The sequence below is a fragment of the Gallus gallus genome, chromosome 5 (genome assembly GCF_016699485.2).
Source record: "Gallus gallus isolate bGalGal1 chromosome 5, bGalGal1.mat.broiler.GRCg7b, whole genome shotgun sequence".
NCBI lineage: Eukaryota > Metazoa > Chordata > Aves > Galliformes > Phasianidae > Gallus > Gallus gallus.
The window spans coordinates 24,716,536-24,736,043 of NC_052536.1; the positions used below are offsets into that span (position 1 = coordinate 24,716,536).

General features: G+C 40.2%; 1 protein-coding gene across 1 annotated transcript in view; it reads right to left on the minus strand.

Moving 5' to 3' along the window:
• Positions 1-6,183: 6,183 nt before the first annotated feature.
• The window catches only part of SPTBN5 (spectrin beta, non-erythrocytic 5), a 92,548-nt gene continuing 79,223 nt past the window's right edge, over positions 6,184-19,508 (minus strand). Inside the window, exons 55-68 of the mRNA XM_025151299.3 lie at positions 18,731-18,935; positions 17,799-17,993; positions 16,542-16,697; positions 15,797-16,014; positions 14,528-14,717; positions 13,383-13,559; positions 12,433-12,537; positions 11,466-12,083; positions 10,156-10,227; positions 8,635-8,721; positions 8,165-8,256; positions 7,899-7,984; positions 7,285-7,411; positions 6,184-6,505 (exon numbers count right to left, since the gene is read on the minus strand). Coding sequence (XP_025007067.2) covers positions 6,331-6,505; positions 7,285-7,411; positions 7,899-7,984; positions 8,165-8,256; positions 8,635-8,721; positions 10,156-10,227; positions 11,466-12,083; positions 12,433-12,537; positions 13,383-13,559; positions 14,528-14,717; positions 15,797-16,014; positions 16,542-16,697; positions 17,799-17,993; positions 18,731-18,935 — 2,503 coding nt within the window. The 3' untranslated portion in view covers positions 6,184-6,330. The remainder of the gene's footprint in view (positions 6,506-7,284; positions 7,412-7,898; positions 7,985-8,164; positions 8,257-8,634; positions 8,722-10,155; positions 10,228-11,465; positions 12,084-12,432; positions 12,538-13,382; positions 13,560-14,527; positions 14,718-15,796; positions 16,015-16,541; positions 16,698-17,798; positions 17,994-18,730; positions 18,936-19,508) is intronic.

The following is a 19,508-nucleotide window of genomic DNA, read 5'->3' on the forward strand; positions in this document are numbered from 1 at the left end:
GACTCTGCCTATTTGGTGTATGCATGCAGTATCTGCGCTCAGAAGGAGAGCACTCACAGAAAGGTTCATTGCCTGAACGCTGCTCCTACTAAATGCTGTCTTCTGCTGCAAGTAAAGGCAGCGAATAAGCCTCTGCACTACTCCTTGTATGGTGCTTACTTACTGAGCTAAGAAGAAAGAATTAATCAAATACAGCTGCAAAAAAGAGCTGTTTTGAGTTGACATGAAAAGTAAGATGGCAGCAGGGGCGTATCTCAGAAAAGAAAGTCCTACCAGCAGGATCTGTGACCTTCATGTAGGAGAACATGTCCTGGCACAGTGTGCCATGGTGCAGGCACACGCACACAGGAGCAGAGGTGGCTGTATGCTGTTTTACTTCATCTAACTTATTTTTACACGCTGCTAAAAAAAACAGCATTTTGTTAATGGGCTATGAGTGGTCCCTAACACCTGAGGATCTTGGCAGCATGTAGCCAGCAGTGAAAAATCCTCAATGCACTGAAAAACCTGGGGTCTGTTTGCTCCACCTACCAATAACTGGGGCATGGTTTGTGCTTGCACAGTGCTGCTAATGCAGACAGAGATGCCTGCTAAAACATGAAAGAAATGGGAAAAAAACAAAATCAGGGTGCCCAGATAACCCACAGGGGTCAGTGGGGAATAGCTTCTCTGAGGGACTGTTAAACACTATGGTAGGATGAAGGAGGTCAAGGTGGGAAGGGAGGTGGGAGATGTAGTGATGGTTCCTTTGCAAGGGAACTGTCACCCATGATCCCACACTTCACAGTGGGCCAGGGCTGCTGGTTAATCTCTCAGCCAGCACTCTGTGCCATGTGCTCCAGTGTCTCCTTGGGGTCCCATGTGGTACCCCTGTAGCCTTGAGAGACAATACCTAAGTTTTAAATGCTTTTTGTTGCATTTCAAAGCCTGTTATTATGTGAGGACTGCATCACTGCCCACGAGAGGGGGGGTTGGTTTCTTTCCTGTTGTTGTGTGAAGTTGAGGGAGCGTGTTCTTGGTCTGACAGTGTGGCAGAAGGCCCTGGTGGGTGTTTGTGAGGGTGAAGTGTGGCAGGACAGGGACAGGGACCTGTGGCTCACCCACAGCTTGCTTGGTAGTGGTGGCTGGCATGTGCTGTCCTCTCACTACAGCTTGATTGTGTTTTAGGACATGCTCAGTCAAACAGCCTGAACCCACAAAACCAGTAAGTGTTCTTACAGTGAGTGATGTGCAGCTGGTTAGTGTCCTGTGCTCAGGTCTGCTCCTCGGTCCTGCTCTTCTTTCTGGTGGACACAAGTCTAAAGGAGAGGACCACTGAAACGTATGCTTGTTTTTCATCCCCAGGCACGTGGCTTGCTTTTGGACAGGTCCATGCCTGCTGTTGCAGAGTTATGTTTGTTTAACTGCTGAAGATGAATTCACACCTGCAACATGCCCATCCGAAATGCACCCCAGGTCACAGCTCTCAGATGAACATTCAGCTGGAAAACCCCCAGAAACACAGAGCTTGCTATCTGCTGCCGAACACAGAGGAAAAAACATTTGTTCTTACAATTCTTAGCTATAGCTGTATAGAAATTGCTTATATCTTTTAACTGCTTAATAATACAACCATTAAAACATAATGTTGCAAAAAGAGCACCAGATCCCTGGCAGTTTTTATACACTTCGTAAGCACAGGACTAAACTCCTCGTCGTAGCACCGCACCAGCACTGCTACTGCTGAGTGCTTTGTAGGGCATTTACTGCTTTCGAGATGGGGTGGAAAAATCAGAGAGGTGTTCTGGCTTACAGAGGCACTGAGAGGCTGGAAAAGAATGGAAATATGCACTCCTGTGGCAAATAAACCCTCCTGAGCAGAATGGCACAGGCTGGGTAGGAACACAGCTGTACTGCACTATTTTGCACTGAGTGTTTAAATGTGTACAGAAGCCTGACTTTTACTGAGCTTTAGTATTATCAATTAAACAATGAGTTTAAAATAATAGAATCATAGAATGGTTTGGGTTGGAAGGGACCTTTAAGATCTAGTTCCACCCCCCCTGCTGTAGGCAGGGACACCTCCCTCTAGATCAGGTTGCTCAAAGCCCCATCCGGCCTGGCCTTGAATGCTTCCAGGCAGGGGGCATCTGCAACCTTGCTGGGCAACTTGTTCCAGTGTCTCACCACCCTCACAGTAAAGAACATCTTCCTACTATCTAATGTAAATCCCTCTTCCAGTTTAAAGCCATTTCCCCTTGTCCTCTTGCCATTAGCCCTTATAAAATGTATAAAAATAACTGCAGTAAGTTTTATAAACAGTTTTTTTGGATGTGTAGAAACAGCTAAAGATCAACTCTAAGTGGAAATGCAGCCCTTTTCATTACTGTGTTTTTTTTTGTGACAGAAAACGGCTCCAGTACAGGCACAGCAGCAGAGAGAGCCAAACTAGCCAAGAAGCATGGTGATTGGCTCACCTTTCTGGCTGCGATTGAAATCAGTCACAGCACGAATTTAAAGTCAAGGTGCTGCATGAACACCAAAAGCATTTACATAAATCTGGGGCTGTGCACTCTCCGTCCCTCCCACTGGAAAGTTAGCTGAGACAAAGGAGAGCAAGAACCATGCTTCAGAACGGCTGAAACAGGAGTCTTACCTGAGGAGGAGCTAAGGACTTGAAGCTTTAGCGTTCACTTCACAAGGAAGAGTGTCAGCCATTGTACTGTCCTGGGTGAAAAATAACCCATTTCTCCCCTGCTTGTGCTAGGTTTTCTTGAAGGGCTCAGGAACAGAGATGAGAAGGGGGAAAATAAGGCCCCAACAAACTGTTACTCCTCATGATTGCGCCATACCTTAACAAGTGGGGCCCCAGCTCTGGCAGCCCCGCCTGGCGCTGCAGGGCTCTGTGGGGTGCGTCCGATGGTGCCGGGCTCAGCCCAGCATAGCAGGGCTGGCGTCGGTACCTCAGGTGACCCAGCTCATCCGCAGACTGTTCGGAGTGTGCAGGGATACTCTTCCCCTCTGGATCTTCTGACTGACTGGTTAAAAAAGCTGTTTCAGAACAAGAAAGCTAGAACTTAACTCTCCACAAGCCCATTGCAGGGGGTGAACGTCCGGACAAGAGAGCAGTTGGTCTCCAGACAAAAACTCATGCCCTGCTTCTATTGCAGGCCTGCCACTTCCCTATATTATTTATTGTACCTCTTTGCCATAAGTACATGAAGATGAAACTTGCAGCTGAATCACCTTATTGCATATGCAGGCAGAGGCACAGAGGAGGAAAACTAAAAGCCACCAGCAGTCCCGTGCCAAAGGCCTTTCTTCCAAGCTTGGACTTCTTCTGGAGGAGCACTGGCAAGATGACTTTGCAAAGACTGACTTTGCTTTGGGCAAGAGTACATTTTTAAGGGTGTACTGACTGTGTTCTATCTCAAGGAGAAAGGAGGAATTTGCTGCCCACAGCTGCTAAGTATTTCCAGGTACAGCACACTACTAGTGCACCATTCAGTGAAAAAGGGTCTGGGACTCTAAGCAGTCCTGGTCTATCTGCACATTGGTTTATTGGTGGCAAAAGGGGTGGTAGAAGGAAAAACTAACATTCTTATCAGGTCTAAAATCTCCCATTCCCAGAACAACCAAACCTGTGTAACACAGTGTGTAAGCAATTGATCATGTTAACCGAGCCAGCAGCAATTGGCTTTCCTAAGGCACCAGCCTACGTGACCCATTTTCTTAATCTTAATGCCCACATATTCTATTCAAAGCTGCAAGGTACTTTGGGCAATAAGTTTAGCTTTCTGCTTCAAGCATTCACTACTAATTAATTGGTACACGTAATAAAAGTAGCATAAAGCTGTAACTTCATGCAATGATAAACTACTAACCAGTGCATGCTGTGAAATGACAAATCCATGGAGAACTTTGAATGAGTCAGGGGAATATTGAAAGCAGCAGTTTTAGTGATGGCAATGACACTGTCAACAAAAAAAATACATATAATCCACATTCATGGGATATAAACCAGTTCCTGAAAGTAAAAGAGTTATTTGCAGGAGGAAAAAAGGAGAGAAGTATCAAAGGATGGAGCAAAATCAGGTTAAGATTGGAAAACCAAACTGATCTTTGTGCCTCAGATAACTACGTGACATTTTTTTTCAGTTTGTTCCTATCTGTTTCCTGGCAGTCAATGCTGACAGAAGACATAATAGACAAAACAAGGCTGGTGATTTTATCTTCAGCGTTCCCTTCCTTCCAGTGCATCTGCAGGGAGGACCTCCTACTGCTGACATATATCCCTGTATATTTCTCTTCACACCCTCATTGGGACTTCTGGAGGAAAAGCTTCTCTGGGATAAAGAATGTTGAAATATCTCACACGCATTTCAGTTAAAGAGCCACAGCTATTGTTGCCAGTTACTAGCAGCTTATTGAGCAACAGCAGCCTATGCCTTGCAGAAAGTCATGGCTTGTGCCTCCTAAGCTGCCTCCTCACAGCACTTTGAAGTGCCAGGACTTAAGCCAGCAGGTAAAGGCACGGGACTTGAAATGTAGTTTTTATAGGGATGAGGAAATGAGGTGGATGGAGTCTTCCTTTGATATCACACGCACTTGAGGCTTCTGCTTTGGGATGTCAGAGTTGGTAAAGCACAAGGACTGGGTGATCTGGCTGATGAAATCAGCAGGCTACTGTATCTATCCTATTAGGAAAAACACTACACCATACTAGGCTTTAAAATATTGCCCCTATAATTACTAATGAGCCCCAGCTTACCTGTGGGTGTGGATGCCACTTATTCTTCAATTAACATACAATAATGGCAGGCTTCCATATCACAATCTACTTTTTTTCAAGCCCTCCTATGCCTCTGGCAAATGACAAAATATATAATTGCCTCTCTATTTGATCATTGTAGTGGTAAATGCAACACTGAAACAATTGCAGAAATGAATGTTGAAAATATTGACTATTCATAGCATAGCAGAATCATTTTGCAAATGTGCCTTTTTCTTAGTAAAAAGTCATGCTTGCTAACCAACAACATTACAGCCCACCTGGATCTGATGATCATTTCTATTTTCAGCTGTTCAAAACAACTTATACTAGAATAGCACGAAGTGCATGGTATGCTTGCAGGTGCAGAAAGAGAGGCTTATGTGCAATAATTTAATCCCACGGCATTTTACATTTCTAATGTGTGAAGATTGAAAGTCTTCCCTAGAAGAGTCTGGAAAACTCTGAAAAGTTCATTTCATTATGAAATAAGTGCTCTTTCATTTGCCTTTTTCCTGCGAGAGACACGTAGGTGACTGCCAAAGGATTTTCTCATATCATAGAGCGAGACTAATGTTTATGTTCAGTTGCCATGACTTTGAAGAGTGCCACTCAGAGCACCAGACAACTAAAGCTGTCCTAGCTGTGCACTGCCCATTCAATGGGTTCCTTATATCAACACCTCAAGACAAGATTTAGGGCATTAAAACATACTAAGATGAGACAAATCTTTAAGTGCAGTTATCTTTCATCTACGGAGACTGGCGATCAGGTTGCAGGTCTTAAGTCAGATCTCATCTAAAACCATGGTAATGCAATTTGGTGTGACTGATGAGCCCTGGGAGGGAGGCACAGAGCTGATAGCATCTAGTTCCTCTCATTTGTCAATATCAAGCTCCAACAATTTAGAACTGGAGTCTTTTATAGGCCTGCAGTAATGGACACCTGAACTGTTGCTGCATGATTTCGGAAAACAGTGACAAGTCTTCTGAAAAATGCTCCATTGTGGCTGCATTATCATTTCTTTCTCTCATTATATGCATATGAGTCATCATCTTTTTTCCAACACAAGGTACTGTGAAAGGAAAGAGAGTAATTTATCCAGAAAATTGCCTCAGACCAGGCTTTTTTTTTTTTTTTTTTTTTAATTCGCCACCTTTACATCAGGCTCTACATCTTGTTTAGCGAGCATCAGAGAACTAGTGTGGGTCCCTATCTACGCTCCTCGACCTCAGTCTTAGCTAGTGAACAAAGACTGCTAAATACAGCTTTGCTGCTTGTTCCAGTGAGAGGGTGGATGGGCACATTTCCATCTTGCAGTCATTTCATGTGAGCTGCCTGGATTAAAGTTCCCTCTCCTTTTGCATTAAGTGACTTGGAATAGATATTACTGAGGTGATAGGGTGAATGACAAAGTCGTATCCACAGAAGTATCCCATATATAGTTCTTTTTAATTATATTTAATGACTTTACCAGATTTAATGCCTAATTAAAATAAGTTCCGAAGCGTGTGATTAAATTAAAACTTATGAATACATTTGCAGAGTGGTGAAGGGTCTGTTTTTCATTGAAGCAAATGTTATTTTTCTCTTCCTGCTTCTAGTAGAAATGGAGGCAGTTCTGTGTTATTACCACCTTGTTCTAGGTTCAGAGTGGTGGTGGAGGCTTGGGTCACTGCAGTCCCATCTTCCTTTAAATTTCTGAGAAATGCTGCAGATTCCTTCTCTGGTTTGATTCTGAAAGATGGTGTTCTCCTATGAACAACAGTCATCACCAGAAAATCAGGGGCAATCTGGATGAGTTTAAGTCATGTATACTCAAAGAACTTCTTAGGCATCTATCTCAGTGGCAAAAAGATCAACCTTGTAGAGGGAGTAGGGTTTCACATCACAGCCCGGAAGATTTTTACAGCCTCTAAATGCAATATAAACTAATTTACTCTACAGGCCATATTTCCTAATTTGGCTCCAGCTCTGTTTTCAGTGTCTGTGTTTGGATTCTCAGAATGGTCAGTGACTGAAGTATTCAAACAGTGCAATTTCAGGCAACTGATTTGGTTCCTTACTGTAAGAGTCTGGGTTTCTTTCAGACCCCACTGGAGAGAATATTCAGAGGAAAAATCCAAGGCTTCTAGTTTAGATTCTTTCTCTGGTTTCCTCATCTACTGGAACACGTTTGTTTCCACTGAGCATATAGGTAATCCAATTTTCAGATCACACACTTCATTTCAATAACTTTAGTGACTAAAAAAAGTGATAAAAGAATTCTTCTGGGATTCCCAGTTTTAAATTGTTAACCACAGACAGGATATAGCTGACTTCATTGAAACCCAGTTTTGAAAACTGGCTGTAGCACATCATAAATGACAAAGTGAAATGAGGCAGCATCCTACTCAAGAATACTGTATTCTACTGGATTAACAGCAGAAAAGCAGGATATTTAGATCTCAGGGCAATCTACCTCCATAGGTGACTGCTAACTAAGCACAAACAGTGGTGGTGCCTGTTCAGCATAGCAACACAGAACCCCCTACCTTAGGAGTGTACTTTTGCTGGTTAGTCTTTCAGCAGAGTCTCTGTCCCACAGATCTGTCTGAGAGGGCTCAGTGCTTGGAGTGAAAGGCCTCACCATCACTGTAGAATCTGGCCTGTTTCTATGTCCTACAGAGTCAAAGAACACAGATAAAAACGTGGAAGTGAAGTATTATTAGAGGCAGAATTTGAGGTTTGTAACCAATCCTGGGTCCATATCCATACCAGTTTTCCCTGAAACTCATTATAATTGTGGCCCTGGCTTCCTTTCTAGTATGCCACTGCCTAGTGGATTTAGAGGAAAAACCATTGATCAGGATCCAAAGCAACCCTTTACTGAAATGATGGATATGGCTGTTGGGTAATACCCTTCTTTGAGAATAACCTGATGCTGGCTGCAGTACAACTGAAAGGCTGCTTTGCATGTCACCCCAGGGCAGTCTCTTTCCAGGTTACTATATTGAAAGGTGGCAGGTAACTTGTGTACTGCTGTCTAATGGAGGCAAAAAGGAAGGCTTAGAATGCCCCATTCTAAGGACAATCTCTCATTCTCTTCTCTTTCTCCCACCACTGCTTGCTAAAACACAATTCTCAATTGAAGGAAATGAGAACATACCTATATTATTCTGCAGTGACTGCAACCAGTTCTCCATCAGCATCGGAGAAGGTGCTGCAAAGAAATACTCTGCCCCATCTCTCAGTCTGTGAAAAGGGATAGGAGAGGGAACATTCTAGTTAGTCTTACCTTTGACCAAGGTAAGCACTGTAGCACTGTAAGACAGTACTGTTATGCCTCCTATGGTCTTAGGTGACTATAAGCAAATGCAGCAAGTCAGAATAGCTATGTAGATTTTTATTAGCACACCTCTCTGTAAGACTTACCGTAACATGAAGGTGTTCTCTTTCCTGATGTAGTTTGTCAGCCTCTCACATTTGGCACCAACAATGCTGAGGGACAGGAGTGTGGATATATTCTGAGGGAGAACAAAATCTTAACAAAATATCCGTTGTGTATTTTCTCCTAGGATTCAAATCTATACCAATATGTAGGCTGACTACACACCCATAGTATCTTCTGCTTCTAATTTTATGATCAAGCTCAATGAATAGGAAGAACCATAAAGGAACAATGGACACATTATATCTTGAAGGCAGATACTTGAATCAGATACTTCATTTAAAGACTGTTTGAAAACTTATGGAATCTTATTATTCAGTCTTGCAATTGGTAACCATTGAACTATTGTAGGATTTGACAAAACCAGCTTTTGAAAGAGAACTTATTACTCCTAACCCCAAAATAAAGCAAATGTAACACATAGATTACTAGAAAGATTCAAAAAAGAAATTACCTTAGATGCTTCTTGTTCATCATTGTAGAAATCAAGCTGTAGTCCATCAAGTTTTACATAAAAGGATTTCCAAGACCTTGAGCCTGGCTATAAGAAAAAAAATAATAAAATCCAATGATTAGCTATATATTTAATTTCAGTAGTGAAATCTTTCTTGGTCAGCTTCCACAGTAAGCAAGGAGGTGTCCAGATTATGATCACAGAAGTTCTCTTTGTCATGATTACCTCCTGAAAAACAGAGCCTGTTGTAGTTACTGCTGTGATGATTCAGTAAAGGATTCTGTGAATCAGGACCCAACAAATGATACAATACAGCTCAAGGAAGTTCTACACCATGTTGTAGTCAAAAATAACTTTGAGAGATGTGTTATTAAAGGTTGGTCTACTACTTTTGGACACTAACAGGCTCACTTCATTTTCCTAACTGGAACCAGGCTGTGCCTGCTGGTCACAGTCTAATTTGGGTAAATATGTTGTTTCACTCTGACATGGTTGCCAAATTTTATTTCATTTCCTAGACAATCACCTGCAGAATGCTACTGAACGCTATGCAAAAGCAACAGCTATTTCCTACCCCCACTGTGCACCAGTGAAAAGTCAGTCTAGTGTCTTGAGAATCTTACAAATTCCAAAGTTCCTATTACATGTATGTATTCTTATTCTGTTTTATTCGTTAATCACAGTAAATTAAGTTGACTAATTTGGTGATTCAGAGAAAAGAAAGGAAAACATGCTGAGGAAGATACGTCGCAGTTTTTCAGCAAGATGGAAGTTCAGTATCAGAGCAGACTAAATTCGGTGTGTTCAAATGAGTGAAATAACTAGATTTCATCTCCGGATGATGAAATCCATACCAGCTTCAATTTTTAAGAGAGATATTTCAAGTTAAAAAGTGTCAGAGAAAATATTCTATGGGACAAACAATCCAAGGCCACCTGCTTACATATAATACCTCAGCAAACACTCAGATGTCTACAGACTGGTGGTAAATATTAGGAAACTTCCTGTCCTGTTATGATCATTATCTTGCTGATCTATTATTCCTCCCCAGGATAAGAATTCTTATTTCAGTCTCATTGAACTCTTGATTAAACAAAGCACAACTTCCAAATGGAACTGAAACCTTTTTCTCTTCTAGTAAGTCGGAAGCTACAACCACTGAAAGGATGGGAGTGGGAGCTTCCTCTGCCAACAAACCAACACATGCTGATACAGGATCATGAAGCTTGTTGAAGGGGAGCATAATTAGTACATTCGAATTTCTGGTTTATCATGGATATTTGGTTTATCATGGATAGACAGACTTTATTCTGCATGATTCCTATGACAGGCACAATGTCATTGTTAAGGACAGGATCAGGTACTGATCAAATCAGTGGACACTTCTTTAGCAGTAACTGATTTAAACCTACGGTCCTGCTCTCCTCTTCAGCATAGTTTTATCCTGAAGAAGTCTGACCTGATCTGGAATGGAACTCAAGGAAAGGTGAATGAACCCAGAGTGGAGGCATTTTTTTCTACCTGTTGTCGTCCTGGAAGAAGCTGGTCTCTCTTTTCTAGGAACCCCTCCATATGCTGGAGACTTGCAGAAACCTGAGACAAGAACATTGCTGTTAAACTTTTTAAAAGCCCTTGAAGATGTTGCAATTTTTGAAGCTATTTCTAGGTAAATTCCACACAGAGAAATTGGTCTCTGCTGCCTTTAGCCTTTTTGTTCACGGTGTAGCCAGAAATCCTCTCTAGTCTGTAATCACATCTCCGATTTGCTGCTTACATGAAGAGAATCCATATGCCTAGAACAATATACTCAGGGAATTTATCACAGTTTATTATGAAATTAATGTTTCCTTTTGAAATCCAATCATTTGCTTACCTGGAACGGCAAGCTGGCTTTCAACCTGGATTATTCCACAGAGGTCCTGGACCTCTCTTACTTGGTTGACCAAGTTTGGAGGTCAACCACCATTTGGATGTGTAAATTAGCATTATTATTCAGAATAAAGGGTATTGTCATACTGTTTACAAGGGAAGGAGATGACATCCTTACAATACAAGCACTGTGTCTATTTCACATACAAACATTACATGACTAAGAGCCATTCAGTGTTTTGACTGTGATAGCATGATTAATAAAAAATCCATTGCAGAAAAGTAAATTTTATTACCTTTGAATATCATTTTGATATTACTAAATACAATTTACAACTTAAATTGCCAAAGTATTAATTACACCCCTGCAATAATGCTGAGTTACACCAATGTGTAGTGTTGCACTGGTATATACTTGGGTACGTGAGAAATACATTCCTCTTTTAAAGTGCAAAGGGGAAGGGAACAATTTTTACCCATCTATGAGTTAACAGTGAAATTCCTGCCTGGGTGAGCAACTAGGAACTTCTGGTTCTAGACTTGGACCAGCTGATTAGCTTTGGGCAAAGGTGCTACTTACTGCTGCTTCTCTGTAACTTCTAAACTTGGTGGGCACTAAGCATGGAGATGCTTATGGAAAGGCAAGATGTCATGAATAAATCAGCAGCTTTGTCTCCTTCTGGGTTAGAAACTTCTGGCTCTTGTTAAGTGTTCTGCTGAATGTCCAACAGTATGAATAGCCTCTAATTTGGGAATGAAAACCAGACACCAATGAAGGTGTCAAGCCCTAAGCTATAAAGCTGAACAAATTAAAAATGCTTTTAAGCTGTATGTATCTGCTTAATATTTTGGAAAGCATATTGATTGCAAAGGACTTTCTTGCAGAATTTTCTGTATTTCATTATTTGAACTAGCACAGATTAGCAGTTTTGTGAGGAGAGGCAAGAATCCCTGGGACTTACCAAGGGTGCAGTCTCCGATGTCTCCCGTGAGGACCTAGACAGCAGTAAATCTGGTGATTTATCAAATGACTTCTGGTCAGGCTTGGGTGATGTTGCTGCTAATTTTGTTTGCAGGTTGGAGAAGGAGGAGCTTTCAGCACTTTTTTCTTGAGGTGATAAAAGGCCTGTGGCATATGATTCTGAGAAATTGCTGCTGCGTTGCAGGCTTATGGGAGTAGGAGATAAAGGAGAGGTTAAAGAACTGTGATGTGTCAAAGATGTAGCTTGTGGGTCTACTGTCTTTGGTGTAGGTGGAGTGATAGTCTCACTGAGTCTCCTCTCAGGTTTCATTTCTGGTTTTTTGCTGCTCAGCACCTCAGGGACTTTCCCAGAAGCAAATTGTTGGAATGCCACTGCAGGCTTTTCAACTGGAGAGAAAATTGTTTCAAGTGGAGTCCAGGACAGGAGTGGTGGTTGCACAGATTCCAGTGGCTTTGTATTCCTTATCTCTATCACTTTTGGTGGTGGATTCCTTTTGTCAGATGTTTTTCTTTTCAGAGAAGGAACCCGTACAATTTTGCCTTTATCCTTCTGCTCACTTTCTTCTGCATCTGTCTGTTTCAGAAGATTCATCTCCCTCTGTAGGACATAAATATTACATTTTTGAAATTACCTGTGTAAGTAAGTGCACTCATGGGTACTTTCCAGAGAAGCTTTTATTTTAAGCAGGAATTTTTTCCAAATGCACTCTATCCTGGCACTAAATTTTGAGGACTGTACCTTCACCAGCATTCTAACAGTTAGAACTAAATTTAATTACTATGCTCTGAGCTAGAAACTTTAATAACCTCTAGAGAAACTGTGCCACTGCTTCTCTAGGTTTGCTGTAGAAGCAATGAGTATTCTTACATGGAATGATTGGCTCCACATATCTAAGATTCCAGATCATCCTGTCTCAGATACAGCTTATCAGTCTTCTACTTCTCACCTTAGTTTTCCTGCTGAGCTGAGCAAATTTCTCCTCCTGAGCTGCAAGCATGTTCTCAAAGTCATGATGTTTCTTCAGTAGTTCCTCTACTTCAGACACAGAATCCTGAGTGGAAAAAATGAACAGATACAGAAGCCAAAACTCAAGTCTATTGGAAAAGATTAAGCCTGAGATTTTCATCTACACCCATTCCATTTAGGCAAATGGAATTGCCTTTATTTATTTATTTATTTATTTACAACTTGCAGTCTGACAGCTACATGTGAGAAAAAGAACTCAAGAAACAACCTTCCTTTTTTCCACTGAAGCCAAGTGGTATCATGGCTTTCAACTGTAACTGTTTACATACAGATCAAGTGCTTGGATTTTAGTTTGAGCTAGACACACTTTGTTTCTCCCTGCCCTAGAAGCAACATGCAACTTAAACCTCTGCCTTGCCCTCTCCTTATGTTGGAATATCTCCGTTTATGACAGTGTTTTCTCATCTTCAGAATGATCAAATGATAATCAACAAATAGAAAAAAAAATATATGGATGCTGATCTTTAAATAAAAACGTGCACACTAACTATAAGCCATCTGTGCAAAATATTCTAATGTCCCAACAGGTGGGGAATTTTTTTTTTTTCCTTTCAAAGCAGGTTCTCTCCATGACAGGGAAGGTGGTACCATCTGCAAGATTTCTTACTATGTCAAGAAGAAATGGGATGCAATTCTTCCCAGTCTTCTACCAACCCCTGGAAGCCACCACCTCCTGAAGCTCACCATCATGTAAACTGCAGTGCCTGACTCAGGTTCCCTTCTGTAACAGCACCAAAGTCCTGCCCCCTGTAATCTCAAGGCTGCATTACTCTTTAGGTTGGCTTAATTTCAGAGTTGAGCTACTATATGCTCCTAGCAGTCAGTATGTACTAGGAGGCATTTCAACACTGTAGTGCTGTCCTTACTCACCCCATAGCTAGGGTCTGAAAGAAAGCTCTCCTTGGCAGCCAGCCATGCTTCTGCTTGTTCTAGTTCTCTGCGGAGCAGTTGAATCTCCCAGTTTTCTTCATACAGCTCTTTCCTCACGTTCCAGCTCTCCTTTACTTTCTTCATCAGCTCTGACAGCTCTAGCAGTTTTTCTTCAATCTGAAAAAAGAACATTTGCAATGCTGTGAGGTAAAAGATCCAATTGGACTTTCATTTGACAGCCAACTAGCAGATAATTTAGCCTCAAGATCTGGAAGATGATCTCTAGATAATTTTATGGTGTTAACATAAGAAAGAAAAGAAAATTTGAGTTCTCATTTTTTCTTTACTGAGTTCATTTATCTTACATGCTGCATAGTTATGCATTGTGATTGTATGCATTTTCCTGTATGACCAATATTCTACTCTATATTTTCCCATGATGAAACTTTATGCCAGAGAATTTGTATTCTAGAACTAGCGAGAACCTGGATAACTCAACAAGTCCATCCATTTATGACATTTTAACAATCGAGAGTCTTCAGTTCTAGAAAGTTGTCTAATTCCCTCTAGAAGTAATGTAATGTTGCATACAACCCAAGATGTTTTACTGTGATTTCTTGATCTACCGACAGCATTACGACAAGCTTGGAATCGCCACCAATATCAAATTTTAAAGGTACATAGAAAACCAGATCACAGAAATTTTAATGTTCTTGCTCCTTTGGCTTTATAAAATTTCTGAAGAATTACATTTTTTTAAGAGACTTCACCCCACCCTATAGCTGATTGCTGTGTGATGTATTTTATTTTAGTTTTTATGAAGCTAGATGCCAAAATCTGATGTGGCTTATCTTTTCTGTGGAATAGAACCTACTCCCCCACATAGCCAGTGATTATTCTTTTATGGTTAGACTCAAAATCAGTTTTTCAGGAAAGGAGGAAGAATTTTAAAAGGTCTTTTTTTTTTTTTTTTTTTTTTTTGTGCCACATGTCACATAAAGTCTGCAGCTTTTAATAGTAGAGAAATGCTTGCTGTTGTCCCTTTCAGTTTTTCAGTTTTGAAAAATAGACTAAGCTGCAAAAGCCTATTTAATGTGACTTCTTTGATTGGTCTTGTTTGTAAAATATTTAACTTATCAGCACACCTCCACAGACATGAAATGTCCATTTCTTGTCAGGTCATCTCCTGCCCGCTGTATTTCTTCATATTTGAGCCACTGCTTCTCTATCTCACGCTTGTATTCATCATGACGTTTGATAAGCAGTTCAGCTCCCAGGACATCATTTGCTAGTTCCTCAGATATCACTAGTGCGTGCATCTCATTGGCCCATGCCCTACAAAAGAAGAGTAAAAAGGGTAAAAATTGAAGGAATATGAGTCTCACTTGCTTCAACTAACATAAACACATGCTTCTTGATTTACCTAAGCTCTGGATCTATCCCTCATCTCTGTAAATGTCCAATAGTCAGTGGTAACCACTTCACTGTCTTTGGATATCTACTCCTGTCATGACTGTGCTCTTTCATTAATCACAATGAATTAAAATTTCCCATATTTCTTCTTTGAGAAGTGCTAATTAAAAAAATATTCTGAGAAATATCTATCATTTCTGATGAAAATTAACTAAAATGATAAAATGTAGTGTTTTAATATTGGTCTGCCACTTCAAGTATAGAAGTGGCATTCCATTACGTATTTCAGTATTTACGCTAGACCTGTACTTACATATATTTACAAAGGTTAATTTAAACAATTAAACTCAACCTATAAAGGTCTGCTTTGTAGATACTTTTAACATTCAGTTTCATTCTAATTGAAATGTAAAAAGAAAAAAAAAAAAAAAGGTAATTTCCCAGCAACTGAGTTCTTGCAAAAAACTGACACCTCATGAAAATGGACAGAACAGTATGTGCATATGGGCAGTAGGATTAAATAAATGTGGGCAAAACACTTTCAATACTTGAATAAGTGCTAACCAATTCTAGAAGGTTATCTTTAATATAGATGCTTTCATTCTAAGAAAAGCAAGCTCTGATGTCTGTATAGGTATATAAATTACTTGAATGTGTAGCAGAGACTCTCCCACCTTCCAGCCAAATCAAAGGTGTATTTTATTGAAATTAAAACTATTCAGAGTGACTTGATTCTCCAAGATGTCTAGGAAATAGGCTAAAAGTATGGGCTTGTCATGCACACTGTGCTGAATTGGAGTGACATGGTCACCTCTGATGTGCGGTCAATTCCAGGAAGTGCTGTTGAGAAGATGCTGTGTATTATCATTCAAAGAAATCTGCAAGCAAGTTGTAGAACATCTCAAACAGGGGTCAAATAACCAAAGGCATAATTTAGAAAATCCCATATGGGGAAGACCAGAAATAAGGCCCACAGCCAAACCCAAGGAGCCAACACATACATTAGCTCCCTGCAGTCATTGAAGTAGAGCTGGACTTGTTCTGCCTGGCTCAGTCTCGCCTTTCTCTCCAGAAACTTCTTATCCAGGTTTCTCCAGCACTCATCCACATCTGTGAGTCTCTCCATAATGTTTTCCTTGAGCTGTGGGTATGTGCGGCTGAGGTGCCAGGCTTCTCCTCGAATCCGTTCCAGCTCTTTCATAATGGCTCCTAGATCTCTCTGGAACAAAGACAGAATGGATTGAAGTAAGGCTGAGTCCCTACTTATATCTGTCAAAAGCAAATTTTAAAAATGGTGCATATATTTTCTATCCACTGGCTGTGGAGAGGCTGGAAACATAATTCTGTACAGGTTTTTCTTCTTAGTATCCTTCTAGTGCCTTGTAACATTCATCAAACATCAAAAAATCTTTAGGTATGACACGCTGCTTATTTTGGTAACTACGGAGCTGAAGTCTCCTCTTGCAGTTCAAATGACAACTTTGCAATTATAACAACAGTTTGGAATACACTTTAGGAAAGAAGCTTATCCTGACAAGCAAAAGTAGTAATAGTTTGATATCACAAAGGTAAAACTGGGAGGAAAAGACCCCTTCCATGAAGCACAAAGGATATTTCAGAGTGGAATAAATTTATCTTTTGTTCTGCCAACAAGGCAGTTGAGAATATTTCAAATCAAGTATTAATCTCATTTTATTTATTTATTTATGCTTTTCTTCTGATGCATCATGATAGATACATCCTTACCTCCACTCCTTCAAGCTGGCTCAGAAGAGTTTGTACACCTGGAAGATCATATCCATAATCATCTATGTCCACCACAGCCTCCTTTTCCTGCATCCAGCCCTTTACTTCATCCACATCATGGTCATACTGGTGAACTTGCTGGGCTGCTCTCAGATTCTAAAATAAAGAAAAATTTTAATAGTAATACAATATATCATGTCTGCAGAGCAAAAACAAGTGATCCTAGTAGCATGTCCTAATGCAGAAAAAGAGTAGAAGTGAAACACCTTCCCAATTAAGTCATCTAATTTCCCCAAGTTCTCCTTCTCAGTGGAAAGAAAGAGATGTATCCAAAGATGTATCCAAATTTATTCCCATGTAAGATGGAAAGCAAAAATTGCCCTCTCAACTGCAGAAAGTGTCCCAGAAAACTTGCTTGGAATAGAGACATACATTGCAGTGAAAATAAGGTGAGTTGGATGAAAATTAAGTTTTCTGAAATTAGAATTTAAAATATTCTAAAGCTGTTTCAGTGTTTATGTTAACAATTGTCATGCATTAACTTCATGGCATAGTGAGATAGACTACAATGAGCTTGAATTACTCCATATTCAAAATGTGTACGTAACAGTAGTGAAAAGATCTGAAGACATTTGACATTTTATGTTCTCCTTGAGCCGACTTAAAAAGTTGAATTTAATTGTCCTTTCTGCTTTTCTAAATACATCTGAGACTGCTGTTTCACAGGATGGTGTGAGTTGATTTTACAACTAACTGCTGCCAAAAGGTAAAGGTTTGCCCCTGCATTCTCTATCACACTTTCTCTCATTTCCCTTGTTTAAGTTCACCTCACTGACCCAGTAAAAAATATATAGACAGTTCCCCCCTCATTTAATAAGCTGAATGAATTAAAACAAAACAAAAAAAAAAACAACAAACAAACAAACAAAAAAGAATCCAATGAGTGCCAGAGCTGGCCTCCTGTAAGTGGTGGTAAACCACTAGGTTAGCTTAGTGTTTAAGGAAGTTGGATCTAGTAGTGAATTTAGGTAAACAGCATGCCAGCAGGATGTTTTGTATCTTTCATGTATAATCTTGCCAGAAACAGCAGGGAAAGCAGTGGCTATAAAGGGAAATGGATCAAGAAGAAAGAGGTCAGAATATACCCATTACTCTTATCTTTGTGTTTCTACATTGGCACTGCACTGGTTTGGGAAAGGAAGAAGGATATATGAACATGCAGGGAATTAAATGCTCCAGATTCAATGTATTTCCTACCTCTGTCCTTGTCTGGATGGCATGGCACAGTTTCTCCCACATCTCGTTAATTTGTTTTGTCCTTTTCTGGATAATATCTGTCTTGCTGTGGCCATCCTTCTCTAGTTTAGATGCTAATTCATTTAAGGAGAGAACTTTGGAATGTCCCAGAGGTTTAATCTCATTTACAAAATCTTTAAACTTTTTCTCCAGCACCTATAGGATAAACAGAGACACAGATATAAAATTTTCTGCTTCTGTTAAAGAAACAGAAAGAATCAATTCCTCTGTGGTGTGCAACACAAAAGTTATTCACTGCAGAGTGTTAATCACGTGATAAGTCCAGAAGATCTGGAATCAGAAGGAAGTATCTGTTGTCTTGATCATTTAAATTTTCAAGTCACAAAGAAAAATCATCCACAATCTGACAAACAAATGCTGCCCAGAACTAAGAAACTAGCCTCCTTAGCTTGTCAGAATACGTAACAGTTGTTGAAAACATTAATTCACTAAACCATGGAGAAGACACTATAAAAGTATACCCCTCTGCACCACACGACCCGAGGAGAAATTCGTCCTTGAAACAAGCAGCTAGAGGTGAGAATGCTCTATTTTGAAATTTCCTACTGAAATTGTAGCAAGGCTGTGACCAAATGGTTATGCTTTGTCAAATTTATAAGCAGTATCAGAAGTCAAGTGTACTGACCTCACCTTATTACAGGAAAAAGCCAACTTTCTGTTGTACCTTCATTCTCCATTGGAGAATGCTACCACTGAAAGCAGACAGTAACCATAAGCAGACAGTAACCAGTCTGAGTCTTTGCTGCAGTGAGAACTGGTTTGCCTAGTTTTTGCCACTGTAATGTTTTGCTTTCAAAAGCTGCACAAAAATTTTGGCAAATATTTTTCTGCTTTACCACATAACACATACAACACCTTTTATTTTCTTTTACCTCAACACCATCTAAGTCCTGCCCATAGTCATCGGACTCTGCAATAGACTGTTTACTGGAAAGCCAGGCGTCAACCAGCTGGAATTCTCTTTCAAACTGATACAGCTGGAATTGTTCTTGCAGGCGTTTTCTCTGGGTCTCAGCCTTTTGTAGGAGAGACTGATAGTCTGCTAGGATCCTCTGGAGCTTTGAAAGTATGGCTGGACTGCAAACAAACAAACAAACAAACCAAACAGCATAAAGCAAACAAGAATCAGAAGTGTTTTTGTTTTACTGCTGTTTTTGGACACCGTCTTTTCTAACAAGTTGTATTTGTAACACCTTCAAAATGCAGAAGAGTCCGGTTATTGTCATGGAGCAAGTTAGAAGAAGATGTGGAAACCAACTAGTTAAGGAAATTAAAGTATCTCACATTGCTGCTCTTTTCCACTTCCTTCTTCTCAGTAATAAAAGCAAAATGACAATGAAAAACAGTGAACTGTCAAGAATGTCTATTTCCTTTCCCAAACAAGGTGCTTATTGAACCATTATGATTCAACATAATGAGAGTTCAACTGAGAAGTAGATGGCAGTTCCTCAGAATAGACAGTGGACAAAGAAGCTGACCCTATTGGCCTTCTGTTGAAAACCAACTGTTATAAAAACATTAAAACAATCATCAAGCTTTCTGGGAGCTTGAAAGCTTGTGATGGTGGTAAAGAAGGGACTGATGTCCCTTAAAATCATATTTCTGAATAAGCCATGGAACAGCTAATGAAGACCAAAATTTTTCCGTATT